General features: G+C 36.5%; 4 protein-coding genes across 7 annotated transcripts; 2 read left to right on the forward strand and 2 right to left on the reverse strand.

Annotated features, from left to right (window-relative positions):
• Positions 5,478-6,884, forward strand: LOC105169569. Its single transcript, XM_011089989.2, has one exon. The coding sequence runs from the start codon at positions 5,562-5,564 to the stop codon at positions 6,678-6,680; it is 1,119 nt and encodes a 372-aa protein (XP_011088291.1). The 5' UTR covers positions 5,478-5,561; the 3' UTR covers positions 6,681-6,884.
• LOC105169570 (zinc finger protein ZOP1) lies at positions 9,206-13,090 on the reverse strand. Of its 2 annotated transcripts, XM_011089990.2 has the most exons (6): positions 12,873-13,090; positions 12,088-12,288; positions 10,970-11,093; positions 10,279-10,374; positions 9,791-10,198; positions 9,206-9,490 (listed from the first exon to the last, which is right to left on the reverse strand). In XM_011089990.2, exons 1-5 carry the CDS (start codon positions 12,879-12,881, stop codon positions 9,834-9,836), a joined length of 795 nt encoding a protein of 264 aa, XP_011088292.1. In that variant the 5' UTR covers positions 12,882-13,090; the 3' UTR covers positions 9,206-9,490; positions 9,791-9,833. The 2 variants fall into 2 exon arrangements, with proteins under 2 accessions (XP_011088292.1, XP_020551344.1); XM_020695685.1 differs by lacking the exon at positions 12,873-13,090 and having other exon boundaries at positions 12,088-12,297.
• On the forward strand, positions 13,592-15,431 carry LOC105169571 (protein ALP1-like). Its single transcript, XM_011089991.2, has one exon. It carries the CDS (start codon positions 13,797-13,799, stop codon positions 15,123-15,125), a length of 1,329 nt encoding a protein of 442 aa, XP_011088293.1. The 5' UTR covers positions 13,592-13,796; the 3' UTR covers positions 15,126-15,431.
• Positions 15,537-19,086, reverse strand: LOC105169894 (CDPK-related protein kinase-like). 3 transcript variants are annotated; one of them, XM_020696160.1, is made up of 11 exons: positions 18,721-19,086; positions 18,397-18,527; positions 18,153-18,194; positions 17,935-18,043; positions 17,759-17,837; positions 17,373-17,669; positions 17,183-17,295; positions 16,789-16,896; positions 16,635-16,697; positions 16,322-16,489; positions 15,537-16,235 (listed from the first exon to the last, which is right to left on the reverse strand). In XM_020696160.1, exons 2-11 carry the CDS (start codon positions 18,525-18,527, stop codon positions 16,095-16,097), a joined length of 1,251 nt encoding a protein of 416 aa, XP_020551819.1. In that variant the 5' UTR covers positions 18,721-19,086; the 3' UTR covers positions 15,537-16,094. The 3 variants fall into 3 exon arrangements, with proteins under 3 accessions (XP_020551819.1, XP_020551818.1, XP_020551820.1); XM_020696159.1 differs by lacking the exon at positions 18,153-18,194 and having other exon boundaries at positions 16,635-16,700; positions 18,721-18,851; XM_020696161.1 differs by lacking the exon at positions 15,537-16,235 and having other exon boundaries at positions 16,359-16,489; positions 16,570-16,700; positions 18,721-18,851.

Below are 20,118 nucleotides of genomic sequence, written 5' to 3' on the forward strand. Positions count from 1 at the left end.
CTTTCAGATGATGTAATTTTGTGTTTTATATTTTAATTTAGTTTTTGGTGAATTATAGCTTTCTTTTACGAGGTTAGATATAATTATGAATACCTTTATCGTTTGAAAAATTATAAATACCCTCTCAAATAGTGAATAATTATATAGTCCATGAACTGGCGATTTTTGGTGAAAATTCGAGAGCTCCAAGTGGGCCATTTTTTGGTAAGCAGAACTGGCGATGCGGGATGAACCGGAAGCCGGGTTACAGTGCCATTACTACTTTACCCTTATTGAACTTTTTATATATTTCAAAAAATATATAAAATTATAATTGATAATTCAAGAGAACATTTTGGTTAGTTCTCCACAAAAATTGATTGAAAACCTAACAGATGAATGTGACTCGTGTTAGACGTATATTAAAATACGGGAGTATTTGTAATTTTTCAAACAATAAGGTGATATTTATAATATATCAATTTATCCCCTCCTTTTGTTTTCTTAAGTGAAAGTCTAAGATCCGAATATATTGAGCTAAGTTTTCAATAATTTAGGGTTAAAGAATTGATTGGGGCAATACTGAATGCGTAAAACAAGAATAAAATTAATTTACTTACATATTTAAAAAAAAAACATGTGTAATAGATAGCATTTACTTATATTTTTTAGGTCAAATTGAGTGGATTAGAACATGTGGAGAGAAGAGTATATTATCACCATTACATATATTTCTTTCCTCCCTCTTTCTTTTGTCCCTTTCTACAAAGTCAAGCATCACTCATTCAACCTAATATATATATATATCCTATTTTTCAAAATTATTTTTTCAAAAAAATAATAATAGTCACTCCATAAATATTCTAATCACGCATTCCACGTCGCTCACACACATACACCCCCCTCCCCAAAAAAAAAATACAAATTATGCAACTTATAAATTATAAAGTCTAGAAAATCAAATTAAACAGTACCTCACGTTGCACGCTGCATCAAAATTGTGATGTTTTATATACATTTCAATATAAAAATGAAAGATCCCATAATAATATTTGCACGTTAGCAAGACAGAAGAAACGTCCCGTAAGTCACCAAATTGTCATTACTTGATTTATATTTTAATTAGGATAAATAACACTATTGACGTTATATATGTCTAATTACACAAACGCTTCATATCCTCTATAAATTATAAGTACATTCATTGTGATTGTGATTGTGATTGTAATTGTAATTATAATTTAAATAACACCCTCTCAAAAACATAAATTTTTACAAACGTCCCACAAAAGTGTATTTTTAATTTTGTAAAGTATAAATAATATTATGTGGCGGATTTAACTTTGAGGGGTATCTATGTAATTTAGCTTTTAATTTATTAATGAGTTGAAAAAAGGGTTTCAAGATTGCTGTGCTACAAAGATTTGATCATATCCGAAGAAACGATTTCATGTCTTCATATATAAATATAATGGATTTATACGCAATATCCGAAGAAACTTATCGTCTAATTTGATGTGCCTCTCATTAATTAAAATAATCTTTTTTGATATAATAATACGCAATATGTTTTATTATTTTAGTTATGCTCAAAATATTTATCATAATTTTTAGTTGTAGACGACAATGATTGGGGTCGAAATCCACGCGACCTCCCTAAACAGACCGAATGATCTTTTAGGTTGATCGAGCTTGCTACCTCTCCCAAACAGGTACAAGGGCCCTGAGAAAAAGAGAAGCAGATTGTTAGCTTGTTGGGTGGTCCCTACCTAAGACCATTCGATACTTATATCGAGATTGTTAATAAGTAAGTCGCTAGAGCTCAAGCGATCTGAAGTAGAGTTTTGAGCGTAATTCATGTCTTACTATAAATGCACTAACCATGTAGTATTTATAATGTATGAGGGGGTTCAATTATCCAATAGTTGTGTGCCACATGTGTTGGGGTATTGGGCCGAGTCGCGGATCCCAACCCGAACCCATAAAAAAGACACAGATTCTTTTAGTAGAATTGCAATTTTAAACTCTTTCAAAAACAAAATAGTCTTTTACAAATAAAATTATGATTATACCCATCAGACGACTACCAAACATTTGGAACCCATGCATAGTTAATAATTATTCATCCTAGATAACTAAAAGAGTCTTCATTGTTCATCTTGTCCGGATTTTCATTAACGGGCTACATCTAATAGCTTTTTGGAGGGCGTTTGAGTAATTATGACATAGAGATATATAAATATATATTTTTTATTCGGTAAAATATTTTTTTTAATTTCATAGAATAAGAGTAAAATTTGATTTAGTACCACAACTATGATATATGTCGCTTTTGGTCTCAAAAAACTCATAATCAGATATTTTTTACCCCAAAAAGTCACGTGCATTGTGGTTACTGCACCATACATACAAAATGCTATTTATTATTGATTATTTAATTTCAATATTTCAACAAATGATGTAATCAATAATTAAAAATATTTTAAAACATTATCATCTAAAAAAATCAATTTGATGGTGCACTTAGAAATTGACATGTACCTCAAATATTTTTATGTGTACGATGTGGGTTTTTTCAACATCATCCGTATTATGATCATAATTATCAAAAACATATTTAAATTAAAAAATATGATAAGAATTGGTGTAATTAATTTTAATCTGACAGAGTCAATCAAAATCTATTCTTACACCTCATTTTTAGTCAATCGATATAAAACAAGTATTACATTCTTTTTTCTTACTATTTTACGATAATCTTTTCTTCTTAAGACGACCACTGACTTTGCTCATTCGAGGATTTCAGTTCAATGACATCGGACACTACATTATGGGTACATAACTTACTAAACTATGATTCACTTTTGATATTGTACTCTAAAGTTTATGTGGAGGATGACCTAACATGTACATATATATAAATAATTCTTACATTGTTTGATGCAATACATCAATATATATAATAAACAATAATATATTTACATAAAATAAAATAATTATCCAAACGTCTAGTGTTGTGACACCCTTTACGTAATTACGGTTCATCTCATAAGCAATAACCGTTTAATCTGTTAAGATAACTTCTATTTTCACTAATACATTATATAATTCTCATGGAATGACGTGTATCATCAAAATTTTATATTCAATCATCAACCTTAGTGTTTATGAACACAAAGGAAGGAGAGAAGTTCTAGTTGCTATAAAATTTAATGCAAAATCATTGAAAATTTGATATATAAGTAATTATGTCGCTAGAGCTCCCAATTCAAAAATTCTACTGCTGACCCACCTATTAATACTGATGATCCTCTAGTCACTATGGCCTATCCCTTGAGAAAAATAGTGGCAATGGATGAGTTGCCAACTCAGTAAGTAGAGTTAATTAGTCTATATATACGTGCACAACAAGTAAAGTATTATATAATTATACCAACCAATAAATATTCACCATATAATAACAACGTATATAAGAAGTAACACATACCCACTATCATATATCAGTCCACGACATCACATATGACTTTGTTTATTTTCTTAGGGCCGTGCTTACCCAAATTGGAATATATCATTCAACGATTTTATCGGCCATCAACATCTCAATCAGTATCATATAATATACAGTAAAAGATACCCGGCAAATGTGGTATTCACACACCATCCCAATGTGTAGCAATATCAGCACATGATATCACAATGAACATGGCATTCTCACACCACCCCTTGTGTAGCTATCAGCACAGGATATCCCCGTTGTTCGAAATATCCAGGTACCTAGCACATAATGGCAACTCCACATAACAACAAGACAATCCAAATGAATAAACAACAATTAACTATTAGATATACAGCACAAATATATAATCATATATATACTCATATATAAATTCAATTAACTATACTTACCTCAAATTCCAAACTGATTACGTTAATAGAAGAATCATTTCAACCTTCTTCTTTATCCTCGAGTCCTATAGTAAATTATAATTAATACTTTGTAAATATCGTAAATCCTAAATACAATATTATATAACATTTGTATATTTTTCATAAATCTTTTAATATTCTATTTATATCAAAATTCAACCCTTCGTTCCATCTTCGTTTAAATAACTACACTTTTTAATTTTTCTTATTTTTTATTTTATTTAACCTTTTTAATAATTACCATTACGTCCTACCTAATTTCTTAATTAATATAATTTACTTTTAAATATTATAATGAGCTCCAATTTACCCCGATCAAGTTTTAATATATTCGAATTTCAATCTATAATTTATTTGTAATTAAATTTAAATTTCTTAATAATTATCAATTAATTTTACAATTATGCATAAAATCCTATGAACGTCATATAATAAGACTCGAACTTATGAAATCCAACACCTCAAAGTCCCATTACCTAACATACTATAATGAGAATGTTATCCAAAAGTTGGTGTTGTATTTTTTTTTTTTTTTTTTATAGAGAAATGTAGTGTATTACTTCTTTATATTGGGGCAGAATTGGAGGTGTCCATTGCTGACTGCAATTTATAATAACCGAAACGGCGTTATCCACTTCCGTCACATTTTCATTTTTAAATTCGCGAAACGGCAAATCCAATCCTATATATTTAAAGCAATTCAGTTACGAAATCGGGTTATCAAATTTATCTTTATATTCCAATGACGTCTTTTAAAATTTCAAAACCAGCAAAAGAAAACGATCAAAACCAACGGTAAAATCAAAATTAATAGCAATCCAACTCTAATCATATCCTGAAATTACAAAAACTAATATGCACTCCCTCATTCTCTTTTTTACCATTGGCCTAAAATTACTGTTTTAAAATTAGGGATAATTCAGCTGCCATTCTATCATGTTTCGTGTAATTACACTATGGTCTCATGTGGTTTGAAAAATTACATCTAATATTTCTAATACATATTTATTGTCGATTGATTTATTGTAGGTTAAAAAAAATATTTTTCTTATCAAACTACTCTTATTTATCACCATATAATAATGTATGTGAGGATGTATATATTCACCCTGATACGGGTTGTTTGGTTAGAAAAAAGATTGTATAACCTGCAATAAGTCAATCATGATAAATATAAATTTTCATTCAACTTTTTTATTTATTTATATACAACAAATTCAGTAAAATTTGGACTAATGAATGAATTTAGTTATTAGATAAGGAACACATGTTAAAAGTATTAATTATAATTTATCAAATTATAATTAATTTACGTATAATTATATTAAATTTTAAGAGAGAACGAAATTTTATTACCGTTTAAAATTGACGCATACATTAAGCATTAAGGGATAAATTTGGACATACAATATTACAATAGGAGTAGTTAGAAGTGTCAATCAGTGTAAATTGAAATGTCGGAGTTTGAGTCCATAGACAACGCAATGAAGCTCTGATGTAAACGGCGGCTTCACCCCACCCCACCCCACCCCACGGGGTCAAATGTCAAATGTCAAATCCTCTGCCCACTTTCCTCCCCCTTTCCCAGCCCGACATTTATATAACGATCTCCATTTCACTTCTCCTCTTTGCACCAACTTTTACACACTCTGAAAATGCAGATGGAAGTCTTGATTCCATCTCCTGCTGCCGCCGACTTCCACTTCGACAGTGCTTCCACTTCCCCGTACATAAGCGCCCCTTCCAGCCCTCAACGCTTCGGCAGCTCTTTCTACAGCGCCCCCACCAGCCCCACCCGCATCTCCGCCTTCTTGCACGCCGGTGATGCCCATGCCCTGTCGGCGGTTCCTTTCGACTGGGAAGAAAAGCCTGGAATCCCTAAAGCAAAAGAAGCCCACATCAGTACTGCTACTTCTTCCATTTACGGGGATGCTGAAGAAGAATTACAGGACATAGATTTCGCGTTTGATTTCAGTGGGCAGTTGGAGAGGAGTTCCCTGTCGGCTGATGAACTCTTTGACGGAGGCAAAATTAAGCCACTGAAGCCACCCCCGAGATTTCAGTACGATCAAAACAGGCCCCTGGATTCGCCAAAATCGCCTCGTTCCCCCAAGAAGATCATTAGGGAAGCATTCTCCCCCCGCCACAGGAGGAAAGATTTTGACCCTTTCGCAGCAGCCCTGGAGCAAACCCGGAAAGAGAACGATCAACAAAATATGCACGACAAGAGAGGAAGAGAGAGAACCAGCAACTCATCCAGCACTGCTCCAGGCTCCAGAAATAAAAACTCAAGATCCTTGTCTCCTTTCAGAGTTTCAGACCTGCTATTCGACCCTGAAGAACCCGCAAAGAATCCTTCCACTACTTCAAACAACTCCTTGTTTTCCTCTTCCTCCTTCTCATCTTTCTGGTACAAGAAATGGAAGATCAAGGACCTGTTACTCTTCAGAAGCGCATCAGAAAGTCGGGCAACAGACCAAGAACAGCTCAAGAAATTCGCATTACTGAAAAAAACCCGTCAGGATGACGTGAAGAATTCCAGTTTCCGGTCGACAGACAGCGCTGGATCAGTGTCGAGCAGGAGGCGGCCTGGAGGGGCTCCAATTTCAGCCCACGAACTGCATTACACAGTAAACAGGGCAGTTTCAGAGGAAATGAAAAAGAGAACATTCTTGCCATACAAACAGGGATTACTGGGCTGCTTAGGCTTCCATCCAACTGTTCCTGAAATCTCCAAAGGCCTCAGCCCGACGGGTTCTCTGCCTCGAGGGTGAAAAATCGGATCAATTCCTCGCAATCCCTGGTTTTTGCTTCATCTTGTATTGTTTTCAGCTTTTTTCCTTTATTTTCTTTTATTTTTCCAACTTTTTACCTGTCCTGGTAAGTTTAGAAATTTCTACTATTAAAGCATAATACTCTTTTATGTATATGAAAAGAATTCAATTTGTTCACGTAATATTAATTTAATTCCTCCCATACTTTTGAAAGCCATCTTTTAGGACTATACCATTGTGGCAATTTAATATTGTATTTTCAGATAAATTACATCAATACCCATTTTTATAAAATTATAAATACATATCATCAAATTATAGCAGTTTCTTATTCAATAACAAAATTTTACATACTCATTTAAAAGATATAGAGTATCTGTATAGTAAAATTGGCATAATCTAAAAAACTGTCAATATGATTTACCCTATATTTTATATTCAAAAGGCAGAATAAGAAATATTGAACAATTCATATAATGTCCTAATATCATCTATCAAACCAAATGCAACACGATACATATCCAAACTTTTTTGAATTAAAGTTTCATATATTCTTCACCTTTTTTTTTCCAATACAATCAAGAAATGGTATTATTGATCACAAAATCATTTAAAAAATGTTGAGAGCATTGGAGAGTTTTTATTCCAAAGGGTCCACATATATTTTCGTATAGAAAGCACTTCCAGTTGAGGCATTTCACATACCTAATGTGACCCTTTTAAGTTTAATAACCTTTCAAGTATGATACAGTATCATTTGATCGTCATGTATAATGATTAGTTGAGAGAAACAAATAAACGTGCCATCACAACAAACGACTTTAGAACAAATCTCATAAGTGTATGCGTATTTATGTCCCGACCACATATACATCAAGATGAAAAAAATTGTCCCACCGTCCAATTATTTCAATTGCTTGTACATATGTATTTCTTACATAAGTATGTGGTGCATATTATTCTCATACATCAACACCATCATCAAAGAAATTAATTAAGGACACTATACTTTTCGAAAATATTTACCAAACACTTAAAGATTATGAATAATTTCCCCTCAGCTCAAGTGTCAGAAACATTACAAAAAATTTGAACAACATGAAAATGAGCCCAAATAAACATCATTACAAGGGGTCATGTGTTGATGAGACAATAGTAATTCTTGCAAGGAAAAAGTGTAGCCAACAACCCTTAAATTAGCTTTTTAATGAGAAAAGGTCAAAATTAGGTTCCATAATGCAGGAAAAGGAATTGAAATAAAACACTGTACACCTTTTTCTTTCCCTTTTGCTCACTTTGTTGGACATGAGGGCATATTGGGGTTGTTCCCAATAGATGAGGGCGGGATACATGAATGTCATTAGGGTAATGGTGGGTGTAATCATTTAGTCACAGGTGTAGCCCCCCTTTTATTTTCTATAGTAGAAAAAGATTGATTCATTATTCTTTTAATGATGACAGCTGATTGATCAATAAAGTCAATTTGATACCACAGAGTTTATTAAGGGTTTTCTTTTTTAGAATTTATTTTTGGGATGAGAATATGTATATATATAAATAATAGTAAAAGTTCAATAATGAGTTGATAAACACTTATGTTAAATAGTTACATACACTATTAATTTTATGGTACTATAAATTAATAATAAATTTGTACTTACCTTCTAGTAATATTTATACTAATAATACTAGCAGAAAGTCAGTTTCACTGATTGATCCAATGTGTAGCATACAATACACAATAATATTGTTAAAATTGAATGAAGAAAGCATAAAGAAATGTACCGTGGTCTTAAAATATCGATCATGGGCCATAATGGTTTTTCATCAGTGAATAGGCCATTAAGTGAAGAAAATCTCCCCAATCATAGGGCAGGACAACGAACACTCCTGATTATATTTGATTTTGATTCTCAACCCAAAGGAATTTCATCCCATTTGCACAAGTTTTGATCCAAAGCAACTCTTACAACCTTACCTTATTAGCCCCTGTTTATTAGAAATTAGGATCGGATATACTAACATATATATATATAGTTAAATGTGGAGGAGAATTAATGTAATGAGCGGTAATAGTTAATGGTTAGAGGGAAAGGACAGGGGGCCCCGGGCCGGGAGAGTGGTGGACTAGAGTCTGGTCTACCTGAGGCTGAGGGGATGGAAGATGCAGCAGCAGAAACAGAAGCAGGCTTACTAATCTTAGTTTGACTAATTGACTGCAAATTAAATGCAGTGTGAACATTGCGAGCAAGAAAATCAAACACGCGCGCGGTGGAATTCAGAATACAGCCCACCAGACCACACCACCACGTGCAATCACCGCCGATTTCCTTGACATACCACTCAACCTAAGTCAATTCTGACACTCTTCTTTCGAAACAACACCCAAATTTCCTCAATTAGTTATTGCCTCAATCTCATTGTCCCCCACCCCAAAAATGTGTTTATTTTGTCCCTATATATATATAGATATATATATATCATAGATGTTTAGTTAGGTATTTATACTTACGACTCTTACCTCAAAAATTAAAAGATTGCTAGTTCATAAGATATTCAGAAGAGTTTGGACATTGTATTTCAGAAACCACCAAGTAATGATCTTTGTAATAAGTGAAAGTGGAGATACTAAAGGGGTCCTCATCTCCACACCTACAAACAAATTTCAGGATGTTAGTACATGGTACAAATCAGAGCACAGATATTGCTGTGAACCTGTTTCCTGCAAGTATTTCTGTACAGAAAGTAGGAGCAGCCAGCTAATTTGATAGTGCTTGTTGCTCGTTCTGTCCCTTGAAGCTTCAGATTTCCTGCATTCATCATGTGGAGAAAATAAAAAATAAACTTGTTGAGGAGAGATCAACTCATATTCAGCTTAATTCAAATCACGGCATCATAATTTCCGAATGAGAAATTCTAGCAAAGGGGGTTGAACTACATAAATCAAGACAGCTTTCTTGTACAAGTGAACTCTCTGATGAGGATGAAGCTTAAGGGATGAACAGAAAAGTCATCTGGAGGAGACGGATTTTACACACCAAGCACTGTTTTCATGTCTTTTATGTCTGCAACGCAATAGTAGTATAATGAATTGTGATCCTGAAACTTACCCCTTACAACAAACATGGAGGAGCATCTGGAAGTAACTATGTATCAGCGCTTGTAAAGACCGAGAAGTGGTTTTTCTCTCTCTTCAACTCTCTTTCTAGCAGCTTCCCTAGCCTTAAGGGCAGCTTCTTCCTCTTTAGACATAGCTTTTGGCTTCTCATCTGGCCTTTTTCTCTTAACAGCAACTGAGGATGTAGCCCCTTTGACAGGTCTCAATGGATTGAGTGGTGTGGAAACCACACGTCCAGGTGGAGGTCCACTTTCAGAGGTTGAGGCAGACTTGGTTTCACCACTAGGTCTATTCTCTGATGCTGATGGTGGCTTCCCTAGACTAGGTTTCTTCTGAGTAGGGCCTGAAGCTGAAGAAACTTGAAATGCAGCAAGGGCCTCTTCTTGTGTCACCCATTTGCCTATTGCATTGGTATAGTATCACTAAAGCATCTGAAAGAAGAATCTTGATGCCAGAAATTATCAAGGGAAATTCATATACCTAGACTATCCATATAGTAGAAGCCGGAGTTGGGATCATAGTAATAATTATTCTTTTGATTATAGTAGTAGCCTGATGAACTGTCATACTCCCAATCTGTCCATCATAAAAACCATGAATAAAATAATAAAACACAAGGAATATTCAGTCAAGAAACAGTTATTGAATCATCATGGTATAAAACAGGTATGTGACAGTATAATCGAATCATCACGATATCAAGAAATTAGTAATGGAAAAAAAATTCATTTAAAAAATAGTATAATCAAGCAAAGAAATCAACTATCCATGATATGTGACGTAAAAACAGCGAGCTTGAGGGTCTAGTTTAACACATCATTTGACAGTCCTAATAAAATACTGCGGGTAGAAGAAAGTACTAGTTCATCTTTCACTGATATTGAACAGGTCGTTCACATGCCACTCTCACCATAGCTATGGAAGACACAATTGCCAGTAATACTAAACCTTACAAGCAATGTTCATTACAGTTAATACCATCTCAAACAGACAGGCAACATTCATTACATTGCGATCAGTTGACAATTTTCATCACATTCCCACATAAAATTCAGAGGGTTATCAAACGCATCTCCAAAGGAGATTATTATATAGGGTAGTGTGCAATGTGTATGCAAACTCATCTTACATGCTGAAACTCATACAAAGTTAAACAACCAATGTTTATCACCTCCAGACATGGTGGAACCATCAGCAATTCCTTGATTACTATCTTCAGCAATGAGTGCCTGTGCATTTGTGTCTCTTGCCTCCCGAAAAGTTGCTAAATCCTTCTCATAGCTGCGCTTTGCTTTCTGAGAAACATTGAGTAATTGTAAAAAAACTAGAGTGACATATCACCATATAAAAGAAATTATATATTAGCAATACATCACTGTCGAGATATAAATAATTCAGGCCGTTCAATTTTGGGATAGAAATTGAATATCAGAAGACACACTTCTAAAATTTATTCTGGGGATAACTACTCAGATAGCAAGGAACTTGTACAATTATTCCGAACTTCCTTACATATATATCAAAAAAGAATTCTCACACTGCACTGCATGACATCTAACATTCTCGACAATGGTAATATTAATACCTAGTTAATTATAGCTCAATTTGATATTTCTAAGCATGGATTCTTTTGCTACTCATTGATAACACATATGACAAAGATTTCAAATAAGTCGAAATGCATTATCATGTAATCAGAGATTAGAAGCTGTGGGCTGCCTTGTGAGAGATAGCATCTGGGTTCTAAATCCATAAGCAAAAGCGAAAAAAGAACATTGAGAAAATTCATAGAAAGGAGAAACCAAGTACAAGAGAAATCACTTCTGTGCAAGTGGAAAATCACCTCTATAACAGGCTGCAAATAGCTGTCTCACTAAACTAATAGCATTCATAAACACAAATGTGACATCTTGTGACCGACATGCCTTCGCTCGTATAGGCAACAAATAATCTATAAACATCAGACTTCCAGTCTGTGAAGACACAGGTCCACATGGCATAAAAGATAGTTACCCAGACTAGATAGTCAAAATCAGCAACCAGACAAATGAGGTATCAAAATACCAAAATTGAATTTCCCCTCTGTATTTTCATTGCAGTGATAAACATCAGACTTCCAGTTTGTGAAGACACAGGTCCACGTGGCATAAAAGATAGTTACCCAGACTAGATAGTCAAAATCATCAACCGGACAAATGAGGTATCAAAATTGCCTTTCCCCTCTATATTTTGATTGAGGTGGTCCCTTCTTTGAGAATAGAATTCTCTCTAAATAATGCAATTACTTACAGCTTCTATCTGTTCCAGGAGACGAGATGCTTGCTTTTGTTCTTTCTCTTTTGCAGCTTTCTCTTCCCGCATGGTATTAAGCCTCTTGGCAACATTATCCTTGTGTCGCTGGCCAAGCTCATGATTTCTAATGCTGGCAGGATTATTGGATATGTAAATTTTGCAGGTGTCACACCATTTGTTGCCCTGACTAACCCAGTACTGGATCATGGAAAAGAAGGGAAGTTTAGATCACAGAAACGACGTAGTCTACAATAAACGAAAAGGAGACATAGAAGAAGAACAGAATGACAAGGACTCCTGTCCTTGCAAATATCGGAAACAGGCATGCAAGCACACACTACTTCAGTCTAAGCTTATCCTTCAATAAGTTACAAAATTTGAGATTAGCCAAGAAGGGGAGCATCATATCCAGCTATGTTATCTTGTTGTGCTCAGAGAGCCATGAAAGTGGAATCCCATTCACATTAATGGATCTGATCACAGCATTTCGAATTTACAGTCTCTGTGGCAATTTTGCATTGGAAAATTTGAAGAATCCGGTTAAACCTTTTTGGTATCTCAACTCTATTTATTCTGCATCCTACAAGAAGGCCACGATTCCACGGTTGCAAATGCAGACGTATGGTAATTCGGATGTTCAAGCTGTTCCCTTAGATGGATACACGCATATAATTGTGATTATAACTAAAAAAGGAATTTTAAGCAAATATATTATCCTTATATCTAAATTTTTCCATCTTCAAATTGAAATTATTTGCAAGAAACGCGAAAAAAACTCATACCTCGGTCATGGCTGCAAATCACTGAAAAACAATTCTGGTTTGGAAGAGGCAGCAGAATCACCACTTGAATTTCGAGAATTTAGTCTTTCTCCAAATTCGAACTCCTTCACGCGGCTCAAATATTAAACCCTAATAAATCTGCAGTTCCCTCTTTTGTTTTCGAACTAGCAAGTGGGCAACGTGCAAAGGCGCGGTGTATTGGTGCCCGTACGAATTGGTAATAAAAAGTTTGTGATAAATTACCATCATCTCCCATGTTTAACATAATTATAAATATTTTTTATTCTTAAAAATTTAAAAATATTTTTTTATATTTTATCATTCGTCTAATAATGAGTGCCTTATCTTAATCTTTATAGTAAATTAATTAAAATATTATTTTAATTATAAATTATAATTTTATATAATTTAAATTTGTTATATAGTTTTATATAAATTATATTTTTATAATTTTCTTTATAATTAAATAATTAACCTTGTAGCTGAGTCTGTCATAACCATGTATGGTGCCACATCAGTTGGTGATTAAGGATAGTTTGATGAGTCATCAGGTGGGGTGGTCTGCAAGTGGTGTAACACGGTTGATAAACTTGCTGAGTCATTTGAAGAGCTGTCTGATGACTCGGCAGCACGAAAACTGCCAACTACGTATATTTTTTTGTATAATGTGTGTGCGGTGCACTGCACCAAGCTTACTTTTGAGCTTATATGATGAGAGATCGGTGGTTTTCACCTACACTGCTCCTTGATAAACGCAGCAGATGAAGTCGGTATCTTGCACCTGGCTGGTCGAAGAATTTCACTAGGCGTTCGTCGCCTCCTCCTTTCTCTGCCGTCCTCTCACCTCTGCAACCCCCAATACTTACTTTCTCTCTCTAGGGTTTTTTTTGTTTTTCCGTAGAAAGCAAATCGATTTCTGAAAAGATGGATCAATCGTTCCTCCTAATGCTATCAAACCTCCTCCACCTCCACAACTACCTGGATCCGACCACCTCCCCCCTCCTTTCCTCCACCACCCTCTCCTCCGCCGCCGCCGATGCCACATCCACTTCCGCGGCCCCCCTCCTCTTCTTTACCCTTGCCTCCGTCCTCTCCTACCTCGCCTCACATCCCCCAAACAAAAAAAACCCCAAATCCACCTCCCCCTCCCCGTCCTCCTCCGCCGCAAAACCCCCTTCAGAATTCTCCGTTGCCGCCTTCCGTGCTCTCTCCACGGAGCACATTTGGGCAATGGAAGCCCCCCTGCGCGACGCTCAATGGCGATCTCTCTACGGCTTGTCCTACCCCGTTTTCACAACTGTTGTTGAAAAACTTAAACCCTATATAACCCAATCTCAGCTCTCTCTCCCCTCGGATTACGCCGTTGCCATGGTCCTCTCTCGCCTCTCCCACGGCCTAAGTCTCAAAACCTTAGCTTCCCGTTATGCCCTTGAGCCCTACTTAATTTCCAAGATAACGAACATGGTAACCCGCCTTTTAGCAACCAAGCTGTACCCTGAGTTCATTAAGATTCCTGTTTCCCGTCGCCGATTAGTAGAAACGACGCAGGGGTTTCAGGAGCTAACTTCCCTGCCCAACGTGTGTGGTGCCATTGATACTACACCGGTTAAGCTTCATAAGATTAGTCCTGACATGATTAATGGTTCCATGTATGTTTGTAAATATGGGTTTCCATCAGTTCTGCTGCAGGTTGTCGCTGACCATAAGAAGATATTCTGGGATGTCTGTGTGAAGGCGCCTGGAGGATATGATGATGCTACTCATTTCAGGGATAGTTTGTTGTATAATAGGTTGATTTCGGGGGATATTGTTTGGGATAAGGCTGTTAGTGTTAGGGGACAGCCCGTGAGGCCGTATATAGTTGGGGACTGGTGTTTTCCACTGCTGTCATTTTTGCTTACGCCGTATAGTTATAATAGGACTGGAAATCCCTCACAGAATGCATTTGATGAGGCGTTGATGAAGGGGAGGAAGGCGGTGGAGGAGGCAATCGGATTGCTAAAAGGGAGGTGGAAGATTCTGCAGGACTTGAACGTGGGATTGAATCACGCCCCCCAAACAATAGTTGCCTGTTGTGTATTGCACAATTTATGTCAGATTGCAAGGGAGCCTGAGCCAGAGCTGTGGAAGGAGCCAGAAGAGAATGGGCAACCTCCAAGGGTGCTGGAGAATGAAAAGTCCTGTTATTATTATGGGGAGACCTTAAGGCAGGTATTGGCTGATGATCTATATCAACGACTATCATCAAGATGAGCAAAACTCAAGAGCATTGCTTGCCTTATTTTGGGTGAAATGTAAGATTAACCATGCATTCTAGTACTAACATAAGTTAGCTTATCCCTTTTTCCTTTTATTGGTAATCATATCATATAGTTGATGAGAATGTTAACCTGATTTTGGAGTCTGAAACTTACATTGGAACATGTGAAATTGGAAAAGGTGTTATATCCTATACTGTTGCTGATCGAATTTGTTGCAAGAGGCCAAATGCTAATACTTTTTGCTTCTATGTATAATTGATGTAATTTTGGTGATAAATAATCTTTGCAGTTTGGCTAATTTCTTCTTTGCTTTCTTGTTTTAAAAAAGGAAGGAAATCTAATCGATCGCTCTCCTGATTCCTTGATAAACTAGTGCTCTTGACCTTCCTTGCTTTTAGGTTTGCTGCCAGTGGTAGTTCTTTATATAACGACAAAGAAAATGAGTTGTCCGGTACTCCCTTTGGATATGCATATCCTCTCTATTCATAAAACATTGATATCCTATAGTATGTTTCCCGACTAACAAAGAGCTCTGACAAACATTCTCTACTGGGGAGGGCCATATATCCTATAGTATGTTTCCCGACTCTTTCTCAGGCTATGATATCCTTGATGAATGATAGTCTAATTCCTCGAATGGACTATGATAGAATTCTCAGTCCTATATTTTATTTATTAAAGTATATTCTTTACTGAAAACATTTAATTAATTGAGCCCGTTCATCAGCCCGTGGTTGGAGCATAGGTCATTTTTCTTTCCAATATTCACTTGACTGGTTCTCCTGTTGTTGATTGTCCAGCACAACTCGATCGGCTCTTTTTGGCGTAAATTGGAACTCTTGAATCCTGCCATTGGCATGTCTTCTGCTTCTTCACCAAGAATACAGAAGAAAAATTATAATGGGGTTGTATTACTCAACTCCTGTGGCTGTTTATCCAATCTATGTCATCTCAAACACAGTCACGGTATCTTTGACGCTGCTCGGGTGGATTTCCCGCGCAACAGTTTCACAAAACCTGGCAATGTCAGCTTCCCATCACTCTGCCTTATCCACTCTTGAAGAACAGTATGGAATGGCAGCGAAGGACTAAGTGCAAGTTCCTTCAAATCACACGCAGAGAAATTAAAAATACTTAATACAAAAACACAGATTTTTCAAGATCACAGGAAAACAAGCTCAGGCTTACTGATACTAATTCTTCAATGAAGATAACCCTGTTTCCGTCTTTCTCAAATATCTCATATGCACAGCGAGCACGTTTTTCCCAACAGTCGAGTGCCTCTAGTTGACCGACACTCAGCGCAGCTGCACAGAACTCTTCAAAATACATCCTTCTAAATTGGAGTGCATTTAGCTGCATTCAAGTATAAACAGACAGCACAGTTCGAATGAAGTTCAGTATATGCGTATAGAAAAATAGCATTCTGTTATTACGGGGTTGAGGAGATCCAGAAAGTGAGACTCCTCAGCAGTATAGAAAAGTAGCATTCTGTTATTACAGGGTTGAGGAGATCCAGAAAGTGAGACTCCTCAGCAGCACCTGTCGCATTTTTCTTCAGCGCCTGCTTATGAGGCCAAAGACAACGTGAAAACTTTATTCAGACAAATTGAGGAGAGAGACAGCTAGAGGGCCTATTGCATTAGTTCACTAACCATTTTTATGGTCTCTAAAGATATGCCTCCGTTTTCATCTGGAAGCATCAATGCGAATTGCTGCTTTATATAAAAGAGTTCATCTACTGTCAATGTCTTGGACAAAGCCTGCAAGAACTTGCAAAGAATATTACACACTGCACTCAAAAGCAACAAGTTAAGATTGCAGAAGTGTAGAACAATCTTAAGTAACAGTTAAAATCAGTATTCCTCAACTCTCCACATCATAGAGTATTCCTCTATAAGTGCAAAGATAAGTTTCTGCTGACAAACGAACCTTGAGAAACACCATTTTGATCTTAAAAACCACATTAGAAAACTAAATTTCGTTGTAGTATCTATGGCAGAGTCCAGAGAAACTTGGTCCCATTTCAAGTTTAAGTAATGTACACACCCCTAAGGCAGCCTTACGCAAAGATGATGACCGCATGTAGGCTTTCATGAGTCTGAATACAAGAATATCAAGTGTGAGTTTTACTTTGTTGTGATTCTGAACCCATGGATGACCTGCAAACAGAAGAGTGTAGGGTATCTGTAACAAGAAAATGAACAATCTGACATCTGAAGTAAGAAAAATGACTCACACAGAGCCTGAGCAGCTGATATTCTCCGGCTAGGATCTTCATCTAATAGGCGGCTGACAAAGTTCTTCGACTCAGGAGATAATGATGGCCAAGGATTTTCATCAAAGCTTGGATTAGCTTTCAAAACAGCCCTAAAAAGGCCAGACTCCGTTCTAGCCCAAAATGGGCGGCCACCACATAAAAGAATATATGCGATAACACCGATACTCCATACATCAGCCTCTGCACCATATAACCTGCGCAAAACTTCAGGTGCGACATAATATGCACTTCCAACAACATCGGTAAACTTTTGATCTGCAATCGACAGCCACAATTGGGTTCCAGCCAAATCTCTGAAATAACATATACACAAGATATCAAGGAATCCAGGTAGGGAAACTAACCTGGCCTGACAAAATCTGATAATCCGAAATCAATAGCTTTCAACTGGGAACTTTCATCTTTGCAGGTAAATAGAAAATTCTGCAAGATGAAGGCGGCTACAACCTTAGATAACTGAACAAAAGGAAGCACAGAAAATTCCACTGCTAAAATGTGTACTAAATCAGTATATAGTTACCTCTGGTTTAATATCCCGGTGCACCACGCCCTGGAGATGGCAAAAAGCTACAGCATTCAGAATCTGTATGATGACAGCCTTTGCATAATCTTCAGAAAATTTCCCACCTCTAATACAGCAAATGATGCATTAAAAAGCACTCATGTTTAGGAACATCTACGAAAGGAAAGCTTTGATGCTTTTAGATTTATATCCTCAAAAAATGTTAAGAAAAACACCTTGCCAGTATCCTATCTAGGAGCTCTCCCCCTTCACACAACCTGAAATTAAAATACATTGGATAACATAGTTCACTTCCGAATGGTTGATAAGCCTATAATCAAAAACTCTTCCGGCAAAAAATTCAATTATTATAAATGTTCATGGTAGCCCATATCATTCTCAACTGACAGGTTAATCTCCTTAGTGAGGTTAATGTTCGAAAGTGTTGTGTCGTCTCAAGAAACAGAGTTGGATGCTTACTCCATTACTATATAGACATTGTCAGCATCTTCAAATGCATCATAAAGCTGTACGATATTGGGATGTCCTGTCAAGGCACGCAGTATCTTAACCTCTCTTCTAACGTCTTCAATAGCGATAGCTGTTGTCATCTACCAACAAAAATGAAGAAAATAGACAGAAAATTGAGAAACTTCAGCTACAAGAGAGAAGCAAAGATGGAGGGATAATTTACTCCAACTTTTACTCAATAATCATCACATAGCATCTTACACACAAACGCACACTTGAACATGCATCGGTTTGTTAGTAATATGCATAATAAACTGTTGTTAGTGTACGGACCTTGGACTTGGGAATGATCTTTACTGCGACTTTCCGGCCTTGAAGTTCACCCTTCCTGGCAATGGCGGAGCAGGTATACCCAAAATGCCCCCGTCCCACCTCCTCCCCAACTTGAAACCTGCTCCCGAACTTGTTCGAGAACCCAAAACTCTTATCGAGCTCCGGTTCTTCCTCCTCCCCCTCCTTTATCGCTCCAGCGCTAGGCTTCACCGCGGCGTGCGTCCTCAAAAGCACTGCCTTCAAATGCTTCGCAGGCGACGGCGGAGGAAACGGGCGCCGCCGCGGAGTCGTGAGCGGCGTTTGAGGAGGTGGGTTGTTTTCTGGCGGCTCCGGGGCATCTCTACGGGCGTAAGGGTTGGGTTTCCGGGGGGGGGGGGGGGGGTCCGCTTCAACGATCCCGGAGAGTGAGGAGACTTATGCAGGGGCATATACTGAGCCCTGTGGAAATGGATGGCTAGCTTTGTAGTAAGAACTTGCAATCATTTTGGACTCTTCTACAAAATCATAGATATTCATTTACTTATATTTATTTTTATAAAAAAAACTTATAATATAAAATTTAAGAGAGACACCGGATAAAAATACACATACATATATATATTCGTCTTTGAATTTTTATATGGATATTGCTGGTAATTTAAATTCAAATGGAAATAATAGATTACACTTTATAATTACTTGATGATTGATATATATCATTTCATTCATAATAATGGCTTCATATTTGTATGGATTGATTTACATTTGGGTGTCATTGTATATAACTCATGTCATGTCGCATTGTTTCAATGTCGTCCCCTCCCTGGAATGGAATGGAACACCTGCTCCTGCACCTCTTGCTGGCATTACATCATTTTCCAAACTTGAAATCTGCACGGATTAGGGGGCCTCCATTTTAGGTACGTTCAATTAATAGCAGCCATTTTAGATCTTTAGCTTTTGTATTTCTTTTTCCCGCAGGGGGATTTTTGTATCCAAGTATTGAGTTGTTCTCCTTGGAATTATAGTTGGTCTATGGTTTTATGGGACTGATTATTGTACCGTGCCTCGTATTTCGCCTTAATATATGCAAGAAAATTTGAAATCGTCACACTATTATCATTTTGGAGGGAGAAGAAAATCAAGAGAGAGAATTACAAGTGTCCACACAAAACTTCGTGTTTGTAAAATGAACAAATAATTTTATTGATTTAAAAAAAATAGATACAATCTCTAATTTGAATATAATCCCCTGATTATTCATTTCGAATGTGGATCTAAGGGCTTAAAATTTATTCTTGAATGTGAGTGCGTAACTCTTCCAAATTTGTAGAGCAAATTACGTGTCACCTTAAAATTTAGTATCAAGGTTTGAAAATTTGATATCGAGGAAGACGTAGAACTTTTGCAGTTGCAATG

This window comes from Sesamum indicum, linkage group LG8 (assembly GCF_000512975.1).
Source record: "Sesamum indicum cultivar Zhongzhi No. 13 linkage group LG8, S_indicum_v1.0, whole genome shotgun sequence".
Lineage (NCBI taxonomy): Eukaryota > Viridiplantae > Streptophyta > Magnoliopsida > Lamiales > Pedaliaceae > Sesamum > Sesamum indicum.

Excerpts from the sequence above, each read along its gene's own strand:
- LOC105169569 (XM_011089989.2), top strand. The coding sequence starts at position 5,562 with ATGCAGATGGAAGTCTTGATTCCATCTCCTGCTGCCGCCGACTTCCAC.
- LOC105169570 (XM_011089990.2), bottom strand. Across the intron at positions 10,375-10,969 it reads TGGTTCCACCATGTCTGGAG|ATTGGGAGTATGACAGTTCA; the intron begins GTGATAAACATT and ends TATGATGGACAG. Across the intron at positions 10,199-10,278 it reads CTACTATATGGATAGTCTAG|GCAAATGGGTGACACAAGAA; the intron begins GTATATGAATTT and ends CCAATGCAATAG.
- LOC105169571 (XM_011089991.2), top strand. The coding sequence starts at position 13,797 with ATGGATCAATCGTTCCTCCTAATGCTATCAAACCTCCTCCACCTCCAC.
- LOC105169894 (XM_020696160.1), bottom strand. The coding sequence starts at position 18,527 with ATGACAACAGCTATCGCTATTGAAGACGTTAGAAGAGAGGTTAAGATA. Across the intron at positions 18,044-18,152 it reads CTAGATAGGATACTGGCAAG|AGGTGGGAAATTTTCTGAAG; the intron begins GTGTTTTTCTTA and ends TTGCTGTATTAG. Across the intron at positions 17,670-17,758 it reads ATCAGATTTTGTCAGGCCAG|ATCAAAAGTTTACCGATGTT; the intron begins GTTAGTTTCCCT and ends TGTCGATTGCAG.